Source organism: Humulus lupulus, chromosome 5 (genome assembly GCF_963169125.1).
Source record: "Humulus lupulus chromosome 5, drHumLupu1.1, whole genome shotgun sequence".
NCBI classification, from domain to species: Eukaryota; Viridiplantae; Streptophyta; class Magnoliopsida; order Rosales; family Cannabaceae; genus Humulus; species Humulus lupulus.
The window spans coordinates 218,514,623-218,542,433 of record NC_084797.1 but is presented as its reverse complement, the minus strand read 5'-3'; the positions used below and the strand labels follow the sequence as shown (position 1 = coordinate 218,542,433).

Below are 27,811 nucleotides of genomic sequence, written 5' to 3'. Positions count from 1 at the left end.
TTTTGGTTTATGAATTCTGAAAGCTAATTATTAGGAAGAAAATAAATCCTTCTGTTTCAATTTGTGGGAGTATTTAGCAGAAATACAACTCAGATTAAAATAAAACAAAACAATATCTCACCAATCAAACAAGATCTTCTAAACTAAAACGTCAAAACCGAAAAGGCAGGAGAAGGGGGCCGGTGAGTGGGCTCAGTTCTTTTCATCGCTCTTACGTCATAGACTCAATCAAGTATTTAATTGTAGCCGGAGAAAGACAAACTTCAAAGTCAATAGTTCCTTCTTCAGCCCCAGGAACCGGCGTTAGGTTGCCGTCAATCTTATTCACCGGACCGCTTCGAACAGCCACCGGTCTTCCCCAACCAAAATCATTACCATAAACATCAAACCGAGGGGAACTTCCACTCAGCAATAAGTTTGGCGGTAGTCTCCCTAAGTCTGGAAACGTAGGGCTCTCAACCCAATCCTCCAAGTTCTTTCTCACTTTCTCCGTCGTAAGAGAACTAATCCTTTCTTTAATCTGCGCCGCCGCCCACCCCAATCCACGTTCCAACACCTCCCCTGCTTTGCACTGTACGGTCCAAGAACTGACCGCGTTTCCCAGATACCCTTCTGGCAACGGCGGCTGGAGTCTTGACCTCAGCCCGACTGCGAATCTGTAACGGACATCTTCGTCGGCTCTCAGACCCCTGCCACGTGTCACTGATATCCAAAGATGTGCCATGAGCGCTTGAAGGGACGAGATCATCTCGTTCTTGGTAGTGAACCTCATCTCGGCGTTGGCTTTTGCCTTGAGCTCAGCTATTCTTTTCTTGGAGAAATGGATCATCATTTGTTGCAGACTAGATGAGGATGATGATGATGATGAAGCAGAAGAAGAACCGAAGAAAGGGACTCGGATCGGGAGATCGAGGAAGAAGTTGCCGCGATCTGTACTCGAAACGAAGTCGTTTTTGTAGCTGCCGTCGCGTGAGATTTCCGACCAAAGGTTGAACAACTTCCAAAACGACGTGCCGTCGATGACGGAATGGTTTACACTACACCCGACGAAGAAACCGTCGACGAGTTCAGTTACCTGCACAGCCACCAAAGGTAGATTCGAAACGGCGGCTTCGTAGTTAGCCACTCCGTTCAATAAAAAAAGAGAGAAAACGATGTTGTCTGGGACAATGACTGGCTCGATAATATCAGCCACCGTGACGCCGTCAGTGACGGCGTGGACAAAAAGGACTCCGGTGCCGTTACAGTCAACGTGAAAACAAACAGTTCCATCGTCATTTTCGGTGATGACGAGTCGGCCGGCAAGAGGATAGAGAATGTCTAAGGTACGATACAAGGTGGCTTATAAGTGTGGGACGAAGTTGGTATTGGCCGGCCGCGGCGGTTTGTGGTTAAAAAGAAGACCTCTTTGGATATAATGGGCGCGGAGGAGTCGAAGATCGCTTACAGTCAAGTCGAGTCGTTGATTGAGTAACTTGTAATCGTGAACAGTCGCTGGTTGAACGATGGTGCTTGAGATGATTAGGATTTTAATGTCGTTTTTCATGATTTTCTATAAGTGAAGGATATGACTGTGATTAGGAAGAAAGAAAAGAAACACAAAATTTAATTTATTAAAGAAGTACTTGCCGAATAAAATCTATTTTTTCTGTCCGAATCGTGGCCCAATCAATTAAATATTTGACACATCAACTAACAGACTTGGAAAACTAAAATGGTTCTTATCTGTCAATACCTAGCCAATTAAATATTGAAACACCGTTGATTTGATTTGATTTGACACATCAACTAACAAAGATGCAAAATTAAAAATATTCTTAAATTTTCTGCTAATATTTAGTATTTATTCTTTCATTTTTATTTATATTTTTAATAAAAAATAAATAAAGTCTAGTCTACAATATATTGCAGCAGAAAATATCATTTCATCTTCTTCTTCTAATTTTCATCATTTTCTTTTGTTTTTTTTATGAAATAACAAAGATTGTTTTGGGAACGAATATATTGTATTGAAAATTTTTCATTATTTTTCTATTCTATACATCAATCATTTGTCTTTTCATCTTCTTCTTCTTCCTTTTTGTATTTTTTTTTCAATAATTTTTTTTGTCTTATTATCCAAAATTAAAACTATTGCTGCCTACGTACTCTTTTTCTAATTAGTGATGTTTACTTTGTTGAACTATGTGTCTGTCGTATTCTTTACTGTTGAGTTAGTCATAGAATAGTTTGAACTTTAGTAATTTGCGTATATGTATTTGTCCAAACCCTTGTTCATTCTATGAATGAATAGAGATTCAGTTCATATATGCAAAATCTTAATTCAAAGACACACATGAACTAGCAAAAATGACATAAGAAAAGAAACTTTCCTTCCATATACCAACCAAAATGCTATCAAAACTACTATCATTAAACCTCCTCCTAAACCTCATCTCTTTTATCCCCGTCCATGTGCAACAAAAATGTGTTGTCCCATTTTTCTGTCTTAATCCTGTCCCAACCAATTAAATATTGTTAATGTCGTTTTTCGTCAACTTAAAAATGAAGAGCAATTAAACAAAATACCAGAGGAAACAACCAGTAATAGACACGATTTTTTCGTGGTTCAGTAGTTAAAATCTGTCTAGTCCACGAGTCGGTGTTATTCACTTTATGGAATTCTCTCAAAGCTTTCTGGAAGCAATATTACAGAGTCTTCCCCATACAAATTTCTGTTCACAAATAAATTGCTCCACACTATTTATAGAGTGGTTTATTGAATATCTCTCCTCATATTTCGGGGAGTTATTGTACAAATCAATTAAATAAATACAATTAAATGCATATAGTTACTACGTACGCGTATAAATCCCATGATATTTGGGATTTTAACAACAAATTACAACCAATCCCTCAAACATAGGGATTTTATAACAATAAAGATGTTCACACTCAGCTCGCGACCTTGAACATTCAATTCACACGCCTTCGAGACTGATCAACCATCACGAGTTTTGCTACCTCGGTTCGCCTCGACTTTTAACAAGTAACATTGTTCAGATCATCCTTTTTGAGCTCACAATGCCCGAGCTCAAACCGTCTTGTCTGATGGCAGGAAATGAATCAGGGAATTTATACAAGTGTTGAACCATTGTCATTGTAGCTTCGAGCTTGACATATATTCTCGGAACACCTTCGAGACCACGTAGTTTTCGAGCTCACCAATTCTGATGTTGTCGCACATACTGCACAACGAGGTTGTTCTTGATATTTTCATTAAAGTCGATTATGACGAGCCGGCTTATTCTGAGCTTACACTTTACGAGCCTAATTTTCGAGATCAAAATTTCTATTCTCGAAATTTGGGTGTAACATTTTGCCCCCTCAAAAGTATCAGTTCGAATCCTATGAGAATGAAAATTTTGAACTGCTACCTCCAAAAATCGAGCCACTCACCACACTCAAGTGTGGACACGCATCAGCCATGGATTGCACAATCAGAGTACTCGAGTACTCTTTTCATTTGTTCACGTCTTTTCGTATCTCATCTTTTTGCCGCCATTGTCATATTTGCACCCTGTCCGTTAGATCAAGTACCAAATCCAACCAAAGGCCCTGATTTGTTCGACCTTTGACCTCCCTCTGGGACATATATATAGTCGCGTCATCTTTATCTTCCTCACTTTTATATTCCAATTTTCATAAAGAAGAAAACGAACCAGAGCTCTCTTCCTCTTTTTTGCATGTTCTCCAAGTTGAAGAAACAAAATAATCTTAGCATTTTCGACTCCGTGAAATCATTCTCGCAACCGATCCTTCAATCGACGATTTCTCTATATCTGCAAGCTTCTGTGTGTAAGTTTCAGTTCTTTGATTTCTCATGCATTTTTATGTTCTTCTCTGTTGTATGAATGTGTTTACTAGTTCCCATTTCTAGCTATTGAACAGTAATTTATCTGATATTACACGAATTTTTTATTCAAAGTTTTTGACATCACGGTTCTCAAACCCAGATTTAGTGCAAAAAATAGGGTTTTTTCAGATTAAGGGTAATGTGTCGTGTAAGCGAAGAAATAGGGGTTTTGATTTAGGGTTTTTAACTGCACAAATTCCAAAATTATCACCTTTTTGGGTAACCGTCAGCTTTATTCCTGAAAATTCAGGATCCTTAAAATGAATCCAAACTTCCCCACTCTCATGTTAAGTACACGCTCGAAGCCTGAACTTTACAATAGTTCAGGGTTCCATTTCGAATTCGATTTATCCTTTCGAGACCTCAGTCTCGATTGAGTTTACTCTGTGATCTCGTGCTTTCGAGCTCGAATCACCAAAATTATACTCTGTGATTTCTTGCATGCCTAGCCCTCACCTTTTTCTTTCTTGTTAGAGGTCACAGAACTCTAAGAATCGGTGGGGGTCAGTGCTCGCAATTCCTTACTCTCCATCAACTCCCAGTCCGGAGTCTCCTTTCACTCAGAACCAACGCTTGATACACGAGCACCACGAGAGGTGCGAACAATAGGACATCTGAGACCGTTGTCGACGCCAGATTGACGAGGTCGAGGAAGGGAAAAGGAAGATACTCCGGGTCGCGATTTATCCAGATCCGGACCCCGAGATCAGACCTATCCCACTCGATCCCAAACTTAAAGTCACAATTTCCTACGAGCTTGGTGCACTTTCCTTCTTGCTGATGGAAGACCCTTCGAACCGTCCTTCCACTTCTTGAGTTGCATCCATTCCCACCCTACAAGAGGGTTTTTTCGAGACTGAGCTTTACTGGAGCTCAGTCACCTCAACGGGCCAAATTTCTGAGCTATTAGCTTGCCATGGCCTAAAACTTTCCGGCGCACTGATGTGTCGACCTGCAACTCCGAGCGAGCGGGGCTGCTTCACCTCGGGAGATGAAAATCCTAACAGCAAGATTAAGCTCGCGGCCTAGAGTCGCGAGCACATGAGGGCAGGGGCTCTACTACCCCTGAAATCCTATTTTAAGGATTTTCTGGACTTTGTTTGGCTCGCTCCCTTCCAACTCCAAACAAATTCATATAGGGTTCTTTCTGCCCTCAGGTCCCTGTACCACGAACTGAAGTGGAAAGGACCCTCACCCCAAGAGATTCTGTATCTCTTCTGTCTCAAAAGAAACCCCTCTCGAGCTCGAGGATGGGATGGCTTCTACTATTTTTCGAGCTATCCGAATGAGAAGAAATTTTTTGAGGATATGCCAAACCATCCTCCTAACTTCAAGCTTGTATTCTTCTGGACGGATGGTCTCGCTCCTTCTAGATTCTATTCATTCCAATGCATCCGTAAGTACTCACATTTATCCCTTACATTTTCGTTTAATGATTAGGCTCGGAATAATAACATATAACCATCTCTTCAGCCAAATATCACCGTCCCACCCCCTCAGAGTCGATGGTGGAACATAAGGAAGCTCTGCTCCAACTGCCCTGTGATCGGCGTTCTTTATCTTATCTTCTTCATGAAGAGCGGCTCCGAGCTTGTGGCCTCTTAGAGCATGACCAGTCGACAGATGACTCTGCCTACCGCAAGTACTTCAAGTGGGAGCATGTGCCACTTCCCACTAAGAGACTTCCCCCAAGAAAGAGGTCTTCAAGCTCACGGGCTCGTCCCTCTGTGGGTTGCCGTCATGATCGACCTGCCTCGAGAAACGAAGCCCAAGATGAAGCTTCGCTGAGCTCGGGTAGTGGAGGTAAAGTAGTGCTTAGCTCCAATATGTGGTCCCCTTCTTTTCTTAAGCATAAACCTGGCATACTTGTCCTTTTTGAGGAACCCAGCAATAATTTTCATGCTTGGTCCTGGGTAGATGAGAGGGTACGTAGGTTTGATAGCTTATTAGGTCAGTACTAAACCTTGGGATGGGGTCGTGGTTCAATACGAGACCAATGTTTATAAAGACCTTTCGAGGTTGTCTCCTACATATAGAGAAGGGACTCCCCCAGCATCCTCTGAAGATAGGGGAATTTCTTGGTCGCCGAGCACAAGCTCGGTAGAAAGTACTAGTTAGGTTTCTTTTTTACCTTAGTCTTGCTTCTTTTTTGTAGTTTAGGCTCGATCACTAATGTGTAAATTGTGTATCTGCAGGCAACATGGACTCTGACTTGGATAACGTACTGCGTCGTTCTACGGGGGCGAAGGTGAGTAAGCGCCAGATGGCATCACAGAAAGGGGGGCGCCCCTCAAAGATTCCAAAAAGAGCCGAGGTGACTCCTTCAGCCCCGGACTCCTAAGGCCTGAGCCAAGATACTGCTGCAGACCTCAAGGTCAGGGGACCTGCCGAGGCCTGTCTGCCGATGCCTCCTCTTGAAGTCCAGCCCCTTCCACCAGCTCCTGCCCCGCAACCAAGACCGACCCCCACAAGGGAGCGCTTCTTCACGGTCTCGCCCCATGTGCTCAAGTTCGTGGTCGATAATGCGGTCGGGCCATAGGGCGTTAACCTAGGGTCTGAGGTGTTGACCCGAGCTGGTCAAAGCCTAAGTAGCTTCGCTGCTCCCCAATGGGAATTTTTTACCTCATGCAACGATGCTAACTCCATTTTCAACAAAGGCAGTGAGCTCATCTTCTCGGTAAGACACTTTCCTTTAATCCTATGTTGTGTTAATTCGAATATTGCCTCCACTGACTTGGTTTTATTTTTGCATACAAGCCTTTACTTCCTTTATTCAGCATAACTTCATGCTGAATAATGAGGTAACCAGGTGCAAGGCATTGGCCCAAGAGGCCAGGGATGCCCAGCTGAAGCTGGCAGACGAGCTCAAGGTCGCCCAACAGGAGATAGCGTCTCGGGACGTAGTCCTCCTGAATATGTCAGAGCTTAAGGTGACGTTGGCGATGACCCTGAAAGAGGTCGAGAACAAGAATGTCGAGCACAAGGTCCTCTGAGAACATAATGCCAAGCTGGAGGGAGAAAAGGCAACCACTTTCGACATCATCGAAGGTGAGAAGGCTCGCCTCCTAGAGGAGTTCAAGGCTAAGAAGGATCATGATGTTGATATGGCAATGTATCGAATCTGAGTGAACAACCCCTACAAGCTTCCTAGACACTTTGGAGGCCGAGTTCGTTGATAGATGGTAGACTCGCCTTGATGAGGAAGACGCCAGGCTCGAGGCCGAAGAGACCGCGGAAGCATCAGGAACAGTTGGGGAGACCGCGAGAGCATCAGGAATGGCTGGGGAGAAGGTGTCGGCTCCATAAGTTTGGAATCATGGGATGTGTCCCATTATTTTTTGCAACTCATTTTATATATATGCCCTTGGGGCAAAGACAATACATAGCTCGCTTTAGAGCTATTTCATTATTATTTAGACAGTAATTTTAATCTTTACGCACACAATTTTCTTGCTCGAAAACCTTCATGCATTTGATTTTACATTAAGCTTTTGCTTTAATATTTTGGCTTTACATTTCTAGGTTGAAATATTTCAAGCATGTTATACTAAAGGCTTGCTTTTATGTTTGTTTATTTGTACAAACACATTTTTTTGGATTTAAGCTCGAGTTTCAATGCATTCATGCACAGTTTACTCGATATATCCATGTCCGACCTCATTATTGTCAAGGTCGAACCTTACTTTTACCATGTACTTGAAAGTACTTATATGGCAATTAATCTTAATAGTTTAGTTATATTTTTTTTTCTAGCCACTTTTTCTCATCCTCGAGCAGGTCCTCGAGGTTGTGAGGTTGAAACTAATTTTGCAAAACTTTCCAGCCTCAGACTCGACTTAATTCGTAGTTGTTTTATTTACACCAACTTTCTGTCGGTTATTTTTTTCTAGTTTGTTCCAAACTTATTTAGTCTATGCCTGGTTTGTAATCCATACACTTATAATTTTTATAATATGGTTATGTCCAGACAATCTTAGCTTGGATGTTTGGTTATTAATCCATACACTTATAATTTTTTTCAATTTGGTGAAATCCAGACAGCTTTAGCTCACGTGTTTGGTTATTAATCCATACACTTTTAGCTTGCGTATACACTTATAACTTCTATGTCGGGTTAATGATCTAGACATTTTTATTAGTTTACGTGTATACTTAAAACTTTCATGTTGGGTTGATGATCCAGACATTTTTATTCTATGTTATTTATTTTTTCAAACTTATGGTATGATTGTATACCACTGATGCCCCATTAATATCCTATGAGTGTGACCATAGGTTATTGAATTAAGAGAGTTTGCAAAAAATACAACATTTAATAAAGAAAACAACTTTTGAGCAAAACTTGACATTTTATTAACAAAAGTCTGAAAAATAAACAAGCTTGGTTACAACAAAACACCCTTTCTACATTATTGAAAATAAGGTTGTAGATGTTCACCATTCCAAGCTCGCGGAACCAACTCTCCATTTTATCTCGCCAATTTATACATCCCAGGCTGAATGATAGACTCGATCTGGTAGGGTCCTTCCCAGTTAGGTCCGAGTACCCTAGTAGACGAGTCTCGTGTAGCCAAAAACACACGTCGTAGGACCAGGTCTCCCAGCCTGAATTTTCTATCTCGAACCCTCTTATTGAAATACCTAGTAGCTCGTTGCTGGTATGTAGCATTTTTCAATTGAGCTTCATCTCATCTTTCTTCAATGAGGTCTAGACTTTCTTCGAGCTGGGATTGGTTCGAGGCCTGATTGTACGCATGGCTCCGTGTTGTATGTATTTCGACTTCAATAGGCAACATGACCTCGCACCCATATGCTGGGGAGAATGGAGTATGCCTTGTTGAAGTTCGAGCTGTGGTTCGATAAGCCCACAAAACCTGAGGTAACTCTTCGGGCCACCTTTTCTTAGCTTCTTCTAACCTTTTCTTTATGGAGCTTTTTAGGGTCTTGTTGACTGCTTCGACATGACCATTTGATTGGGGATGGGCAACAAAGGAGAAGCTTTTTATTATCCCATCTTTTCGCAGAAATGGGTAAACAGGTCACTGTCAAACTGGGTACCATTGTCCGACACTATCTTTCTGGGCATGCCATATCGGCGGATGATATTTTTTACCACAAAGTCTAAAAAAAATTTCAAGGTAATAGTGGCTAGGGGTTCAACTTTGGTCCATCTCGTGAAATAATCGACGACGACCATAACGTACCTTACTCCACCTTTGCCAGTTGGCAACGAGCCTATAAGGTCGATACCCCACACTGCAAATGGCCATGGGGAGGTTAACATGGTAAGCTCGGTAGGTGGAGCTCGTGTAATCGAAGTGAATCGCTGGCATTTATCACATCGTTTGACATACTCAAACGCGTCTGCCTTGACTGTGGACCAGAAATATCCCTGTCTTATCACCTTTTTTGATAGACTATGCCCTCTTGTGTGATCTCCACAAAATCCTTCATGAATTTCTTCCAAAATTTTCTTCTCCTTGGGTGGAGTTACACATTGGAGCAATGGCATTGAATACCCTCTTCGATACAACCTTCCTTCCATAATAGTGTACCTCGGGATTTGATACATCAGCTTTTGAGCCTTGTTCCGTTCTACTGGGAGACTTTTGGTTTTGATGAAATCGATTATTGGGGGTCATCCAAGTAGGTTGAGAATTGATCATGCATACGTCCTCTTCGTTAGGCTCGTTGATACTCGGGGTCGATAGAAACTCTACCGGGACCACGTTCAATGTATCGGTCTCGCTAGTTGTAGTGAGCTTGCCAACACGTCTGCATTTGAATTTTGTTCTTGGGGGACTTGCTTTATTGCGTAAAATTTGAATTGTCCAAGCATAGTTTTTGCTTTCTCTAGGTATGCGGCCATTCCTATGGCCCGAGCCTGATATTCCCCCAAAACTATGTTGACCACCAGCTGTGAGTCACTATAGTAGTGTATAGCCTTTGCTTTGAGTTCTTTGGCTATTCAAAGTCATGCTAGTAATGCTTCGTATCCAGCCTCGTTATTCGATGCCTCGAAGTTGAACCTTAAGGCTGAGTGGAATCGATTTCCTATTGGGGTAATCAATATAATGCCTGCCCCCGATCCATTTTTGTTGGAGGATCCATCGACATAAAGTTTCCACAGCTCGTGGGCTGGGGTTACAACTTCATCATTCGAAATACAAGTACACTCGACAATGAGATCTGCCAGGGCATGTCCCTTGATGGTTGTTCTTGGATGGTATGTGATCTCGAATTGTCCGAGTTCAACAACCCACTTTAAAAATCTTCCTGATGCCTCTAGTTTGGACAATACTTGTCGTAGTGACTGGTCAGTTAGCAAATGAATAAGATGTGCTTGGAAGTAGGGTTGGATCTTTCAAGATGAATGTATCAGGCTAAAAGCCACTTTTTCCATTAACGGGTATCTCGATTCTGCCCCCAGTAACCTTTTGCTAACGTAGTACACATGCTTTTGTACTTTTTTCTCTTCTCGGACGAGCACCACACTAATGGCGTGTTCGGTTGTCGCGAGGTATAAATACAAAACCTCTCCCGTGACCGGTTTTCGACAAGATTGGTGGTTCGGCGAGGTGCTTCTTAAGGTTCTGAAACGCGAGCTCGCATTCCTCTGAACACTCGAATTTTTGGCCCCCTCTCAAAAGGTTGAAGAAAGAAAGACAATGGTCTGTAGATTTCAAGATACACCTATTCAATGCCGCCATCCATCCAGTTAAGCTCTGGACATCCTTGTGCTTTCGAGGTGAGGGCATATCTATCAATGCCTTAATCTTGTTCGGATTAACCTCTATCCCTCATGCATTTACTATAAACCCAAGAAACTTTCCCAAAGACACTCTAAAAGAGCACCTTTGTGGGTTAAGTTTCATATTATACTTTCGTAGTACAGTAAAGCATTCTGCAAGATCATCGACATGATTATCATTATGTTTTGATTTAACTAACATATCGTCAACATAGACTTCCATGTTATTTCCAATCTGCTCGGCAAACATCCTGTTCATGAACCTTTGGTACGTGGCCCCAGCATTTTTGAGCCTGAAAGGCATGACATTGTAGCAGTACAACCCTTTATCGGTTACGAAGCTCGTATGTTCCTGATCTGGTGTATGCATGACAATCTAGTTATATCTAATATAAGCGTCCATGAATGACATGATCCCATGACCTACAGTGGCATCTACGAGCTGATCTGTCAGAGGTAAAGGGAAACAGTCTTTAGGGCATGCCCTGTTAAGGTTTGAGTAGTCGATACAGGTTCTCCATTTGCCGTTGGGTTTCGAGACCAACACTAGATTGGCAATCCAATCAAGATAAAAGAGATCTCGTATGAATCGATTTGCCTTGTTAAGGTCTGGGTAGTCGATACAGGTTCGCCATTTGCCGTTGGGTTTCGGGACCAATACTGGATTGGCAATCTAATCAGGATAAAAGGCATCTCGTATGAATCGATTTGGCTTTAACCTATCGACCTCCTCCTTGAGAGCCTTCTTTCTATCATCGTCCAGGAGTCTTCGCTTTTGTTGCTTCGGGGGGAAGCTTTTGTCAATGTTAAGTGTGTGGCTTATGACATTCGAACTGATTCCCACCATGTCCGAGTGTGACCATGCGAACACATACTGGTTTTCTTTTAACAAGCAGATTAATTGCTTTCTCACATCTTCAGAAATATTCTTACCCACCTTCACCACCTTTGTAACGTCTACTGCATCGAGCTTAACTTCCTCGAGCTCTTCCAAAGGTTTGAGATCGGCCCTCTCATCTACTCTAGGATTGATCTCCTCATCAATGTCAAAAATGGTTCCATTTATTTCTTGGAAAACCACTAGATCCTGCACACTTGTCTGACTTTTTCCTCTTATGGAAATGTTGTAGCACTCCCTTCCTGCGAGCTGGTCCCCCTTCAACGTCCCGATGACACTAGAAGTCAGGAACTTGATAGCCAAATGCCTAACGGGCGACACTACCCCCAGCCCAACTAGGGCGGGTCTTCCAAGCAGTACGTTGTAGGCTGATGGGAGGTCCACCACTACATACTCCATCATCTTGGTTATTGAGACTGGGTAGTCTCCCAAGGTTACAGGGAGCTCAATGGATCACATACAGGCAATCCCTTCTCCTGAAAAATCGTACAATGTTGTTGCACATGCTTTCAAATCGCGAAGCATGAGTCCCATCTTTTCTAGAGTGGCTTTATAAAGGATATTTATTGAGCTCATGTTATCAATCAGGACTCGACATACCCTCTTGTTCACGAGTTGGAGAGTTATGACCAGGGGTCGTTATCAGGAAACTGGACGTGTGATGCGGCCTCTTCAGTAAATGTTATGGGTTGAGTCTCAACCCTCTATTGTTTTGGAGCTCGTGGTTCGGGTTCGTAGGGAGAACCGTCTCCAGTCTTAAGCTCATTTACGTATCTTTTCTGAGCGTTCCTGCCCAAACCTGCGATACGAGGTCCCCCCCGAGATGGTTACTACATCCTCTCCATCAATCGGAGGGGGTCTCTCGTCCTCCCGAGCTCAGGAGTTATTGTGTTGAGGAGGATGCGCGGCTGCTTCCCTCTGACTTGTTGATGCTTGATTGGGATTTCAGTTTCTGACCTACTGTCCTAAATATCGCCTTGAGATCAAACCTTCGATCTCGTCTTTCAATTGTCAACATTCATCGGTTGTGTGTCTGATATCTCTATGGAATCTACAGTATTTATTTGAGTCCCTTTTGGCTTTTGATTCCTCATGGGATCAAGTCATCTAAATGGGACCTGGTTTTCATTGGCCAAGTAAATATTCTCCCGAGACTCATTGAGCTCGGTATACACCTTGTATACGAAGAAGTATTTATCCCCTTTCTTCTTTTTACCTCCATCAGCCTCGGGGTTATTCCCTTCATTCTTCTTCCGTTTGTAAGGGTTATCCCCAGAGGGTTTTGAAGTTTATGGGATCGCCGAGGTCGAGGCAGAGTTCATATTTTTCTTTGTAGTTATGGGCTGAGAGGTCATGTTCAGCTCTAACCTCGCCTATTCTACATTGACAAACCTTTGGGCCCTCCGATTGAACTAGGTTAGTGACCTGATAGGTTTCCTTTGTATATCTTCCCAAAGGAGACTTCCTGGCAGAATACTCGCTCTAACGGCCATCGGGTGACCGCTATCATCGACATCTCGAGCTCGGGCCACTTCTAAGTTAAACCTCATGAGGTAACTCTTTAATGACTCATTTTTCTATTGTCGGAAATTGGTTAAGGTCGAGGCCTTGGGCCTGATGCCAATCATAGCCTTAAATTGCTTCTTAAAGTCTCTAGATAATTGATCCCATGGTGAGATCGAATATCTTCTAAACTTCTCAAACCAGTTTTTTGCTGGTCCTATAAGTGTGGCTGGGAACAACATACATCTGAGCTCGTAACCAACATTGCTGGCTTGCATGATGGTGTTGAAGGTACTCAGATGACTATACGGGTCTGAGTTTCCATCAAATGGTGGGACATGGGGTATTCTGAATCCCTGAGGAAACAGAGTGCTGGAGATATGTTGGGCAAACAGTTCGAGTTCCTCATGGGATTCTTCAGCTTTGTTCCTGTTACGCTCGTCTTGCAGGAGCCTAAATGCTCTTTCTAACTGGTCAATATTTTCTTAGACTAATTCCACTAGGGGTCGAGCCCAGACCTGAGGGGGCTGGTTATCGTTAATAAAAACTCCAGCTCCCTGTCTTGGTATAGGGTTATTTGATGGCTGTTTATAGCCATTCAGATGTTCACGCAGATCAGGGTTCGAGGGATTATCTTTCCCTCAATTATGGTTTAGATGATCTCACAGATCAGGGTGATTCCCTCGATTCCCTGTATGCCTTGTGTGGATGCCAAAAATCCACCAAGGAACAAATCTCTATTCCCTAGTTAAACTACATGGCTAAAGGTCGTGTATTCATTCTATCGGGCTCGGACCTATAGGTCTTGTGAATATGGAATAATTTTCCTTAAAGCACCCCTCGGTGAAAGTATTAAAACCCTCGGCGCACATTTCCCTTGGCCAATGACCTCGCATAGCGTGGCCCAATCCCCGTGTGCAGACCTTCGGGCTTCTCGTGTAATGGCGCTAGGCACGTGAGAATACGAGAAGTTGTCCTAAGGGAAACATCTCATTATAAGCCATGAAGTTTTGCCTTGCTAAGCTAAAGGGTCAAACTAAGCGTCGCAGGAGGACGGGTGCACAAGGCCCCCACATAGCGAGGTTTTATGTGCCTACGCAAGGTTGATATGCTCAAGAGTCAAGATGCTAGACACATGCATCCATACACGAGTCTCCAAGGGTTGTCTCCCCGCATGCATAGACACATGCATCCATACGCGAGTCTCCAAGGGTTGTCTCCTCGCATGCATAGACACATGCACCCATACGCGAGTCTCTAAGGGCTGCCTCCCTGCATGCATAGACACATGCACCCATGTGATAACCAATATGCCTCCCCGCATGCATAGACACATGTGTCTCACTGTGCGAGACACATGCACCCATACCCATATACGTGCATCCATACGCAAGTCTCCAAGGGCTGTCTCCCCGCATGCATAGGAACATTCATCCATACGCGAGTCTCCAAGGGTTGTCTTCCCGCGTGCATAGACACGTGCACCCATAGACACATGCACCCATATGCGAGTCTCCAAGGGATTTCTCTCCGCATGCATAGACACATGTGTCTCTCTATGCGAGACACATGCACCCATACCCATGCACATGCACCACGAGGGTGTCTCGCGCATGAAGTCTCGCGCCTCGCACCACCAGGGTGTCTCGTGCATGAAGCCTCGCGCCTCGCACCACTAGAGTGTCTCGCGCCTTGCACCACGAGGGTGTCTTACGCCTCGCGCCTCGCACCACCAAGGTGTCTCGCGCCTCGAACCACCTCGGTGCATGCACCACGAGGGTGTCTTGCGCCTCGCGCCTTGCACCACCGGGGTGTAATTCCCTGGGTAACCAAGACTGTTACACCGTGTGTTTAAAATAGTGCAAGACTTGCTAACCAAGTCGTTTAAACAAAATGTGAATCTAACGTCATCAACGAATTAGGAATAAAAGACTTTGCTCATAAATAGGTTATTTTCGTTAAAAATGAAAGTTTAATACATGGAATCTCAAAACAGGGCTTAGATGACATATTTACAAAATTTCCAGAAGTTACAAATAACTCAGGCCACTCTAATGGCAAAATACACATTTTAGGTTTCCGTCCTTGTACAACCCCTCGACCGTGGCGACCGAGCAGCTGGCAATGTACACCTTGCCACCAGAGCTCCCCAACTCATGGTCGATCCAACATACTCTTGTCTTTACCTGCACCACGTAGCACCCATGAGCCGAGGCCCAGCAAGAAAACATGATATCATAGATTGATCAATATAAATAACCAGACATTCCACAAAGTATAACCAAGTGTTCAGCAATTCATAATATTCACCTATTCAGTGATAACAATTGAAAAATCAACAATTTGTCATCCAGATAACCAACATATCATATTTATCAAATTAACAACAATATTCATATTCACAATCAGCAGTTTATCACAACCATCATATAATATTTAGGGTTGGCGCCCTTAGGTCGCACCCTCTATTTAACCCACTGTCTTCAGCTCACTTAGGTCGCCCACAGTGTAATACCCACTGACTCTGGCCAGCTTAACCGAGCTCAGTGATTAATGAGTTGTCCTCAGCTACCAGTGGCTGAGCCACGCCCTGTGCGCAAATATTGATTCTGACACTCTTAGGCCGTTTATCATATGTCCCCATGGCATAATACCATCTCATGACATCATATACAAATATAGGGAGCCCTTAGTCCCATCATATTCACATGGTTTATTTCAATCGTACAACAATGCGTACAATCATAGGGAACACTTAGTCCCAACCTAACCACATAATCGGGTGCAGTTTTCTTACCTCTAGTTTGAGCGAGAATTAGCAGATAACCAACCCCTGAGAACGATCGATCCCTTGATCCCTTAGCGGTCACCTAATCATAACCAAATATGGAATCCATCAATAAAAGATCCCAGACCAAAACCTAACCTTAGGGACATCGAATCCTACTAAACCAGGTAATAGGAATGATCCCGAGGCCTAAGCTTTGAATCCCCTCGACAAAAGCTCATTTTTGGCCAAAATGCCACTAAGGGTCGCGGCCCTAGCTCCACCATGCCGCGGCCCGCCTCCAAAACAGAGGTGGCCACCCTTCAGTCCCCAACACGGGCTGCGGCCCTACCTTTCTTATGCCGTGGCCCAATGACCTTTCTTGCACCCACCTGCTTCTTCTTCGAGCTTGGGCCACGACGCTCTAGAATAGAGCTGCGGCCCCACCTGAAACCCAGTCAAAAACCTATGTTTTTCCTCTTCGAACCCAATGTAAAACCTCACCAAAACACCTCCAACAACACAAATTAAACTCCCAGCTATTACCACAACTTGTCCAACATATAACCAACAAAACCCAAGCCTTAAACCACCAAAAATCACACCAATCACTCAACTCTATAATCAAAAGTTCTAACTAAAAACTAACTCCAAAACAGAGTAAAGAACCAGAAAATTAAACTAAAACCTTACCTCAAGCTCAATATGAACTCCTCTTCAATGGTGGAACAATGCCCTAGATCCTCAACACTTGATTCCCTAGCTTAATCTCTCAAAAGACGCTTCAAACATGAAGAAGAAAAGGAGAAAAATGATGAACGGTTGAAGAAGGAAGAGGTGCTCTATTTTTCTACAGCCTTCTACAGTTTTCTGGTTTAAGTATGGATATATATCCTTTAGGGTAAAAAGACCTAAATGCCCCCAAGTCTAATTAAAATCCTTAACAGCCCCCAAGGGCAAGATCGTCCTTTCGCACCTATCTCGTTAACCATAATTAACACCCTCCAATTCCTGTTATTCTCAATATTCTCGAATACCACTAATTCATATTTCGTTACCCTTTAACTCCCGGCAACGCTCTAATCACCAAATTACCCCAGGACTCACCCCGAGCCCCGAACTTAATCCCATTATGACCGAACCGCTAACTTATACTCAAAGATTGTCTCATGCCGAATAGCTCGAACAAATTCACATTATAATGTGGCCTCATCGATAATTCACCAATATGCATACCAATATACAATCACGCCCTCAATGGGTCAATTTACCAAATGCCCTCATAACAAAATATATATACCCATATGCATGCGTTTATCATCATATAATAATATGATCCACATAAACATGCCTATAATCATATAATGGCATAATAAATCAATTATGGCCCTCCCAGCCTCCTAATCAAGGTCCCAAACCTTATTAGGAAATTTGTGTCGTTACACAGGGTGTCTCGCGCCACCTCGGCTTTGCGCGTGGTTAGATCCTCGCACTGAAGGTCTTGCACCATACCTCGACCAGTCCTGCCGAGGTGTCGCGTACCCGTGCCGCACGCCAGCACTTCGTCTCACCTAGGTGCCTCCATGTCGTGATGCCAGCGCCCCGCATACCCGTATGGAGTCTAAGACCTCTTGAAGGGGCGTACGAGGAGCAATAAGAGAGACCCTAAAACTATTTGGTGTCAAGCCAATAGTGATGTAGAGACCTGAATATATCATTCATGTTAACTCACAAGCTTTCCTACACTTAGTAGAATATGGAATAGCTTTGAGCAAATACATGTCTTGGAGATGTGAGAATAACCATTAGGTACAAGGTACCTGTACGTATGCGGGTGCAGGACGTACGACCATGAGGAGGATAGAGGCATGATCCTGACATCTGTATCGTACAAATAGTGGTGGTACGGATTTGTACAAAGAGTGGAGGCACTACCTGTATACCTCTGACTATGTACCAGGCCGACACCACTACCTTCTGCTCCACTATGACCTGTGCCACAACCTTGACAATGTACCTATGTACAATCTTGTCCCCTGGGACCACGATGTATCGGGAGCCATTAGAACCCCAATATAAATAGACCTTCACCCCTCCAGCAAGGGGGTTGGAAAATTCATTGTATACTTAGGCTATTAAGTAATATACGAATATTGACTCCATTGTTGATCGGTGTTTATTTTCCTTGAATCTATTCTAAGTTCATATCCATTTATCTCCATATTTACCTTTGGATTTTCCGACCTAACATCTTTGACGAGTTTTTGTCGTCAACACCTTGGCTCGGTGTTATAAATGCTTACGGATCGAGTGTAGTCCGAGCTTTCGCTTATGTAACTTGTAGCCCTCTCTGGATGTGTGGCTCGGTGATTACGAGGTGGGTCCCCTGCTGGCCTTCTTGTTCCAGCAGTTTGTGATCTTGACATTTGGCTTCCCGATGGATGAGGAGCTCTGTGATCTCGGGTAGCCTCTCTTTCGTTCCACTGTCCAGGCCTAGCCTATCAGTTTCCATCTTGACTGCCACTGCGAGATGGCCTCCGTGGTGCAGTTCGTGGGACCTCTAGGACTGGCGAAGGGTTCCTTATTGGTGATGGTGGGTGCCTTATGGGTGATGGTGGTTGTATCCCATTGTCAGGCCTGGATGGCCCAGAGTTTACCCGGACAGGCTCCGGGTTGTTTCTCACAGTATCAGGATTCGAGTTCCGTGCCACTGGAGGGGCTCGGTTATTACCCGTTCCTGTAGGCAAGTATGCAGCTAGGTTGGCAGTGGCCTCAGCCTAGGTACTCCTCCGGGGCCTTGGTTGATTTGACTGTGATGCTTGTTCCATGCTCCCACGGGGGCGTCCTCTAGGCCTACTGGGAGGTGCCTGGGCGTCAGCTGCTTGTCTGGCTAATTCTTCATTGTGTTTTGTCGCCTCTGCCAACTGTTTATGCAGCTGGCAATTTTCAAGTTCCACGATAGGAATATACCTCTTAGGATTGTAATACAAATCCTCGTCAGGCCTGGGGGCAGGCGGCCCCCGAGAGTTGGATGAATCACTCCTCTCCTCAGGGTCCGGATCCACCATAGGCTGCTTTCCAGGTTGTCGAGGATATTCCTCGGTACGAGGGGTCTGTTCCTCGGGTATCTGTGGTAATGGTTGCCCACCAGTACTGGGGTTGCTTCCAGCGGCCGTTGATGATTCAGAAGGTTTTCTGATTAAACAGGCTCACATCTTGTTTAATGGCTCTCAATGAAAGCACCAAACTGTTGACGCCGTTTTTCGTCAACTTAGAAATGAAGAGCAATTAAACAAAATACCAAAGGAAACAACTAATAGTAGACACGATTTTTACGTGGTTCAGCAGTTAAAATCTGCCTAGTCCATGAATCAATGTTATTCACTTTATGGAATTCTCTCAAAGCTTTCTAGAAGCAATTTTACAGAGTCTACCCCATACAAATTTCTGTTTTTTCACAAATGAATTGCTCCACACTATTTATAGAGTGGTTTACTAAATATCTCCCCTCATATTTTGGGGAGTTATTGTGCAAATCAATTAAATAAATTCATATAGTTACTACGTACGTGTCTAAATCCCATGATATTTGGGATTTTAACAACAAATTACAACAAATCCCTCAAACATAGGGATTTTATAACAATAAAGATGTTCACACTCATCCGCAACCTTGAACATTCAATTCACACGCCTTCGAGACCGATCAACCATCACGAGCTCGCTACCTCGGTTCGCCTCGAATTTTAACAAGTAACATTGTTCAGATTATCCTTTTCAAGCTCACAATGCCCGAGCTCGAACCGTCTTGTCTGATGCCAAGAAAGGAATCAGGGAATTTATACAAGTGTTGAACCACTGTCATTGTAGCTTCGAGCTTGACATATATTCTCGGAACACCTTCGAGACCACGTAGTTTCCGAGCTCACCAATTCCGATGTTGTCACACTTACTGCACAACGAGATTGTTCTTGATATGTTCGTTAAAGTTGATTATGACGAACCGACTTATTCCGAGCTTACACTTTACGAGCCTAACTTTCAAGATCAAAATTTCTATTCTCGAAATTTTTGTGTAACAAATATTGACACATCAACTAATAAAGATGTAAGACTAAAAACGTTAATATATTGCAGCAGAAAATATCCTTTCATCTTCTTCTTTTGTTTTTTTTTTATGAAATAACAAAGATTGTTCTGGGAATGAATATATTGTAGAGAATTTTTTTCATTATTTTTCTATTCTATACACCAACCGTTTGTCTTTTCATCTTCTTCTTCTTCCTTTTTGTATTTTTTTAAAAAAAAAATTCAATGAATTTTTTTTGTCTTATTGTCCAAAATTAACATTATTGTTGCCTACGTACCCTTCTTCTAATTAGTGATGGTTACTTTGTTGAACTATGTATCTGTCACATTCTTTACTGTTGAGTTGCTTATGGAATAGTTTGAACTTTAGTAATTTGTGTGTATGTATTTGTCCAAACCCTTGTTCATTCTATAAATGAATAGAGATTCAGTTCATATATGCAAAACCTTAATTCAATGACACACATGAACTAGCAAAAATGACAGAAGAAAAGAAACTCTCCTTCTACATACCAACCAAAATGTTGTCAAAACTACTATCGTTAAACCTCCACCCAAACCTCATCTCCTTTATCCCCGTCCATGTGCAACAAAAATGTGTTGTCCCATTTTTTATGTCTCAGTCCTGTCCCAACCAATTAAATATTGACACATCATTTGATTTGACACATCAACTAACAGAGATGTAAGACTAAAAACGTTAATATATTGCAGCATAAAATATCCTTTCATCATCTTCTTCTTCTTCTTCTATTTTTCATCTTTTTTTTTATGAAAAAACAAAGATTGATCTGGGAATGAATATATTGTAGAGAAATTTTTTCATTATTTTTCTATTCTATACACCAACCATTTGTCTTTTCATCATCATCATCATCTTCTTCTTCTTCTTCTTCTTCTTCTTCTTCTTCTTCTTCTTCTTCTTCTTCCTTTTTGTATTTTTTTTTCAATGAAAAAATTTGTCTTATTGTCCAAAATTAACACTATTGCTGCCTACGTACCCTTCTTCTAATTAGTGATGTTTACTTTGTTGAACTATGTATCTGTTGTATTCTTTTCTATTGAGTTGGCCATGGCATAATTTGAACTTTAGTAATTTGTGTGTTTGTATTTGTCCAAACCCTTGTTCATTCTATAAATGAATAGAGATTTAGTTCATATATGCAAAATCTTAATTCAATGACACACATGAACTAGCGAAAATGACAGAAGAAAAGAAGCTCTCCTTCTACATCCCAACAAAAATGCAGTCCAAACTACTATCGTTAAACCTCCACCCAAACCTCATCTCCTTTATCCCCGTCCATGTGGAACAAAAATCTGCTGTCCCATTATTTCTGTTCCAATCCTGTCCCAACCAATTAAATATTAACACATCATTTGATTTGACACAGCAACTAACAGAGATGTAAGACTAAAAACGTTCTTAAATTTTCTGTTAATACCTAGCATTTATTCTTTCTTTTTAATAAAAAATAAATCAAGTATGGTCCACAATAAATATATTGCAGCAGAAAATATCCTTTCATCTTCTTCTTCTAATTTTCATCTTTTTTTTTTTTTATGAAATAACAAAGATTGTTCTGGGAATGAATATATTGTAGAGAAAATTTTTCATTATTTTTCTATTCTATACACCAACCATTTGTCTTTTCATCTTCTTCTTCTTCCTTTTTTTATTTTTTTTTCAATGAAAAAATTTGTCTTATTGTCTAAAATTAACACTACTGCTGCCTACGTACCCTTCAACTAATTAGTGATTGTGGATGCCAAAAATCCACCAAGGAAAAAAGGGTCGGTCCCTTATTGAAATAAATGGCTCAGGGTCACTTAGTCAGTCCATTGGGGTCGCACCTATGGGCCTCACAAGACCATAACCTAAGAAACACTCCTAAGTCGCGTCGAGAGGCCAAGGTGCGAGGTTGGGTCGCAAGGGCCTCAAGGGCTTGATCCGTATGCCCATTTCGCGAGGCGCCCCCAGCCTAATACAACCATCTCGCAAACTTCCTGCCCTCGCGTCTCGGCCCCTCGCGCAGCGAGCCTTCACTTGCACCTCGGCCCCTCGCATCGTGGCTGTCCCTTGTGCCTCGGCCCATCGCACAGTGAGCCTTCCCTTGCGCCTCGACCCCTCGCGCAGCGAGCCTTCCCTCGTGCCTCGTCCCCTCACGTAGTGAGCCTTCCCTCGCGCCTCGGCCCCTCACGCAGCGAGCCTTCCCTCGCGCCTCGGCCCCCCATGCCTCAGCCCCTCGCGCATCCATCTCACGAGGTGCCCCTGCCTCGTACGTACATCTCGCAAACTGCCTCCCCCGCGCATGTCATTCAAGGCAGTGTCGCGAGGGTCTCATGCCCATCTCGCGAGGCACCCTCACCTTATGCACTACGATCATGCCGCTTGCAAGGCATCCGCACTTGGTGCAACCAAAGAACAGTGGACCTCATACCTAAATATCATCGAGGAGCTACGGGACTCACGTAGAGCAGAGAAGACACCATTATGGATGAGACTCTTGCTATGCAAGTCCCAACACCCCTCTATGCATCAAGGAGACCCAAGCTACCCAACTCAAGAATCCATAAGTCCTTCAACACTTAGCCAAAGATAATGAAACTTGGAGCAATGGTGTGTCTTGGACATGTAAGAACTACCATCAGGTATAGGGTACACGTACGAGCACAGGATGTACGACCATGTGGAGGACAGAGGCGTGACTCTGACATCCATATCATACATGTAGTGGTGGTACGAACTAGTACAAGGAGTGGAGGCACTACTTGCACGCCTCTGACCATATACTAGAGCCAACATCACAGCCTCCTGCACCACTACGCCTGGTGCCACTGTCCTGACAATGTACCTATGTATAATTTTGTCTCCCGGGACCACAATGTATAAGGAGCCATTAAAGCTCCACTATAAATAGACCTTCACCTTTCCATCAAAGGGGTGGGGGGAAAATTCATTGGATACTCAGGCTATTAAGCACTATACGAATGTTGACTCCATTGTTGATCTCTGTTTATTTTTCCTTAAGTCTATCCTAAGTTCATATCTTGCTATTTCCATACTTACCTTTGAGTTTTTTGACCTAACATCGTTGATGAGTTTTCACCGTCAATAGTTTGGCGCCGTCTATGGGAACAACGACTATCAAGCCATCGTTCTTCCATCAACTTTAACAAAAAAAAAATGCCAAGGCGTTCAAAACGCCTACGGGGATCTCAGGATGCTAAGATCCACCTTAACGGAGGCTAACCGAAAGCATCCAGAAGAGACCCTCCGCCACCTGAGAATGGAGACATGACGGCGGAACATTCAACCCCTGGAGAGGAGAAGGAGTCAACACTCCCAACAGTCCAACCTAGGGGAGGTCATCGTGAACCACCTACGACCTGCGTGGGTGGCCTGAGTACACAACCTCCTCCTCAACCACCGATTGCACCACGCTCCGCCCAGCAGGACCCATGCTCCTCTTTTCACAAGCCTGACAATAGTTTGCGGCTACACTCTGTGAGTCCCAGCTCTAGGGCTCGCTTTTACGAAAATGAGATACGCGAGTTGCACATAAAAAATAGTAGGTTGGAAGCCGTAATAGAGAACATGTAGGAGGCGTTGAATGACTTGCTGCAATGAAGGTCAAGCATACCCCTTCCCCAGCGTAGGAGAGAAAATCATGCTCGAGGAGAAACCACCATACCCATGGACGGTGACAAAACACGGCTCTCCACTTGTTATACCCCTCACTCAGAACGCGAGGAATATTATACACCAGTGGTGAAGCCTTGTGTGAATTCCACCTATGGGAGGTGCGGACCCAAGATTACCCCTACAAAAGCCTCACCTGACTTAAGGGGGAAGTTTAACCATAGAGGGTCTAGGGTAAAAACCACACCCCTACAGCTCCCCCGAGGGACACAACCAAAGCAAGGGTTCAGTCTGAGAACCCGCAAGAATCCTTAAGCGAAAAGAAGAAGGAACTAGACACCAAAATGCGAAGCCCTCAAGGCAAGATTATCACTGCACCTGGGGGGCACAGAGATGATGAAGAATTTGACCATGATTCTCCCTTCACAAGGGAGATCCAGGCTGAACAACTCCCCACTAGCTTCAGAGAGCCTCGCATGGCTCCGTACAAGGGCACTACGGATCCAAAGTACCACTTAGACTTCTTCAATAACTTGATGGGGTTAAGGGAGGTCAACAACAGAGCAAAGTGCCATTGCTTTGTCATTACACTTAATGGAGTGGCGTACAAGTGGTTCAAGAGGTTAAGGCCAGGAACCATCAAGTCGTGGCAGCAATTCTCTGATGAATTTATTCAACAACACTGTGCAGTCTGTGATTATGTTCTGCCAATTACCAGCCTCGCTAACATAAAACAAGGCAAGAATGAAAGTCTGGAGAGCTATATCCATAAGTTCAATATGGAAGCAACAAAGTTGGGATGTTCAACTAGAGAGGAGCTCAAGATGGCTATTACGGCTGGATTTCGACCAGGAAGCAGGTTATGGGGTAACATGCTCAAGAGAGAAGTTACAAACTTAGATGACTTCTTTGAAAGAGCACAAAAGTATATATGTGTGGAAGAGGGCCATAAGAACTTGCATGTGGAGGAAAGCGAACCTTCTTTTGATCACCCTTCTACCAATACGTCTGAAGATTTCATGTAAAAGGGAACGTCGTGATAGAGGAGTCGCTGATCAAGTTGAAAATTGGAAGAGGACTACACAAAGGCTTCAAAGAAGAAGCTAGCAGGATTTATCAAATCATCGCAATTGGCCCCCATAAAGATTCAAAGCAGGCGCCTAGCCTCACGAGCCCCAATAGGTGCTTGGCCAAGTGCGAAACAGGCATCTTGTCTTGCGACATACATATGTATAAAAGTATTTATAATACACATATGTGAGAGGAGTGAACCTATAAGGACAACATTTGATTCTATAAGGACTATCTACCCTTATAGAATCCGAAAAAGTCAAAAGGTCCCTCAAAAGTGACCTCGTCATGAACAAACCCATCCTATAAAGGGACCACGTCGCCGAAGACGAAAGGGGAACCCAAAGAGATCCCTAAGTCTAGATCAACTGAGTTATCTTACTGAGGGAAAAAAGGCCTTGAAAATAGGTGTTCGCAAGGTTTCGCAAGGACCATCTCCCTACAAGGGTCCCGACTCGAGGAAAGATCACCTCAAAAACCATAAAAGGGTCTCAAAGAAGATGCTTGCGAAAAGGGTCTCGAAGAAGGCACTTGTGAAAAGGATCTCATAGAAGATGCTTGCAAAAAGGGTCTCGAAGAAGACGCTTGCAAAAATAGTACTATGCATAATGACGAGAAGGACGTTTCTCGCACAAAATAAAATGCGCGCGCAAAGATATATAAAAGGATAGCGAGAACCCGAAGGGTCAACACATCCTTACGAGTAATCAAGGTGCACCAACGGACACGAATCACACGCAATAGAGGGGTCCCAAGGGGAACCCTTTTCAAAATAAAGCTAGTGACCATGAGGACTTGCGAGGATTCCTCACAAAAAAAAGGAATGGCTTGTCAAAGTCCTAGACTAAGAAAACAAGGCGGTGAGACACCTCACACCTTGCAAAAGGATATTGCATAGCAAGGGCACCCTCCCTCGGCAAGACTACCCTCGATTTTACAAGTCAATCGGGCTCCATTCCTTTATTGGACATCTGTATAAATGCCACCTTCAGACATAAATGAATAATGAAGTCACGGAAACACAAAAGAAGGGTAAGAGGCCTCGCATAGCAGGAGGGCATTCGCATAGCGAAACCAACTGTAGCCAAGTGCTTCCAAACACTCTTGTCTAAATGCTTAACATGCCCCTAAGCCTCGTATAAGCCTTATCCTTGGAAGGAAGGTCGATGAAGGCCCCGGGATGTTAACGGATGAAGAACGAAGAAAATGACGCAAGCCTCACTCTGTGAGGATCCTGCTGTGCGAGACCATCTCGCATAGCAAGGTCTTCATCGCCCAACAGTGCTGAATGACATCCTTCGCTGCTTTATAGGCCTCCGAGAATAATGCAAGTATCGTACTCATGAAAAATAAGTATGAACATCGTAATAAGTCTACAAGAACGCCTAAAGACCTCCTCATAGACTGGGGGGCAAGTGTGGATGACAAAAATCCACCAAGGAAAAAAGGGTCGGTCCCTTATTGAAATAAATGGCTAAGGGTCACTTAGTCAGTCCATTGGGGTCGCACCTATGGGCCTCAAAAGACCATAGTCTAAGAAACACTCACAAGTCACGTCGAGAGGCCAAGGTGCGAGGTCGTGTCGCGAGGGCCTCTAGGGCTTGATTCGTATGCCCATTTCGCGAGGCGCCCCTAGCCTCGTACAACCATCTCGCAAACTACCTGCCCTCGCACCTCGGCCCCTCACATCGCGGCTGTCCCTCATGCCTCGGCCCCTCGTGCAGCGAGCCTTCCTTCGCGCCTCAGCCCTTCGCACAGCGAGCCTTCCCTCGCGCCTCGGCCCCTCGCACATCCATCTCGCGAGGTGCCCCTGCCTCGTACATCCATCTGGCGAACCGCCTCCCCCGCGCATGTCTTGCGAGGCCGTGCCGCGAGGGTCTCATGCCCATCTCTCGAGGTACTCCCACCTTATGCACTACGCTCATGTCGCTTGCAAGGCATCCGCGCCTGGTGCAACCAAAGGACGGTGGGCCTCGTGCCTAAATATCATCGAGGAGCTACGGGACTCACGTAGAGCAGAGAAGACACCATTATGGATGAGACTCTGGTTATGCAAGGCCTGACACCCCTCTATGCATCAAGGAGACCCAAGCTACCCAACTGAAGAATCCATAAGTCCTTTAACACTTAGCCAAAGATAATGAAACTTGGAGCAATGGTGTGTCTTGGACATGTAAGAACTACCATCAAGTACAGGGTACACGTACGAGCACAGGATGTACGACCATGTGGAGGACAGAGGCGTGACTCTGACATCCGCATCATACATGTAGTGGTGGTATGAACTAGTACAAGGAGTGGAGGCACTACTTGCACGCCTCTGACCATATACCAGAGCCAACATCACAGCCTCCTGCACTACTACGCCTGGTGCCACCGTCCTAACAATGTACCTATGTATAATTTTGTCCCCCGGGACCACAATGTATCAAGAACCATTAGAGCTTCACTATAAATAGACATTCACCCTTCCAGCAAAGGGGTGGGGGGAAAATTCATTGGATACTCAGGCTATTAAGCAATATACGAATGTTGACTCCATTGTTAATTTGTGTTTATTTTTCTTAAGTCTATTATAAGTTCATAACTAGCTATCTCCATTATTACCTCTGAGTTTTCCGACCTAACACCGTTGACGAGTTTTCACCGTCAATATTGATGTTTACTTTGTTGAACTATGTATATGTCGTATTCTTTACTGTTGATGTGGCTATAGAATAGTTTGAACTTTAGTAATTTGCATGTTTGTATTTGTCCAAACCTTTGTTCATTCTATAAATGAATAGAGATTTAGTTCATAAATGCAAAACCTTAATTCAATGACACACATGAACTAGCAAAAATGACAGAAGAAAAGAAACTCTCCTTGTACATACCAACCAAAATGTAGTCCAAACTACTATCGTTAAACCTCCACCCAAACCTCATCTCCTTTATCCCTGTCCATGTGCCTCACGTTGAAGGCCTTCCTCTCGGTGCTGAAACCATCGTTGACATTTCCTTTCCATCTCCAGTCATTTCTCATGGACCACCATGGATCTTGACGGTCCTCAACTCGAAGCTTCTCTTCAAATCTTAAACCCCAATTCATCTTCTTCAATTTCACCCATTGGGTAAATGAATCGGTTGTCGTTTGGGATTTAAATAAAAAAATAGAAGTATAACATGAAAGATATTTTCCACTGTAGAGTTAT

The 27,811-nt window shown here is 43.6% G+C and overlaps 1 protein-coding gene across 1 annotated transcript; it reads right to left on the bottom strand.

Moving 5' to 3' along the window:
• LOC133779953 (uncharacterized acetyltransferase At3g50280-like) lies at positions 1 to 27,708 on the bottom strand. Its single transcript, XM_062219848.1, has 4 exons — positions 27,541 to 27,708; positions 21,187 to 21,251; positions 18,672 to 19,009; positions 1 to 1,341 (listed from the first exon to the last, which is right to left on the bottom strand). Exons 1-4 carry the CDS (start codon positions 27,706 to 27,708, stop codon positions 212 to 214), a joined length of 1,701 nt encoding a protein of 566 aa, XP_062075832.1. The 3' UTR covers positions 1 to 211.
• Between the last annotated feature and the right edge of the window lie 103 nt (positions 27,709 to 27,811).

Excerpts from the sequence above, each read along its gene's own strand:
- LOC133779953 (XM_062219848.1), bottom strand. The coding sequence starts at position 27,708 with ATGAATTGGGGTTTAAGATTTGAAGAGAAGCTTCGAGTTGAGGACCGT. Across the intron at positions 21,252-27,540 it reads ACAGGGATAAAGGAGATGAG|GATTGGAACAGAAATAATGG; the intron begins GTTTGGGTGGAG and ends TGGTTGGGACAG. Across the intron at positions 19,010-21,186 it reads ACGGGGATAAAGGAGATGAG|AAAACCTTCTGAATCATCAA; the intron begins GTTTGGGTGGAG and ends CTGTTTAATCAG.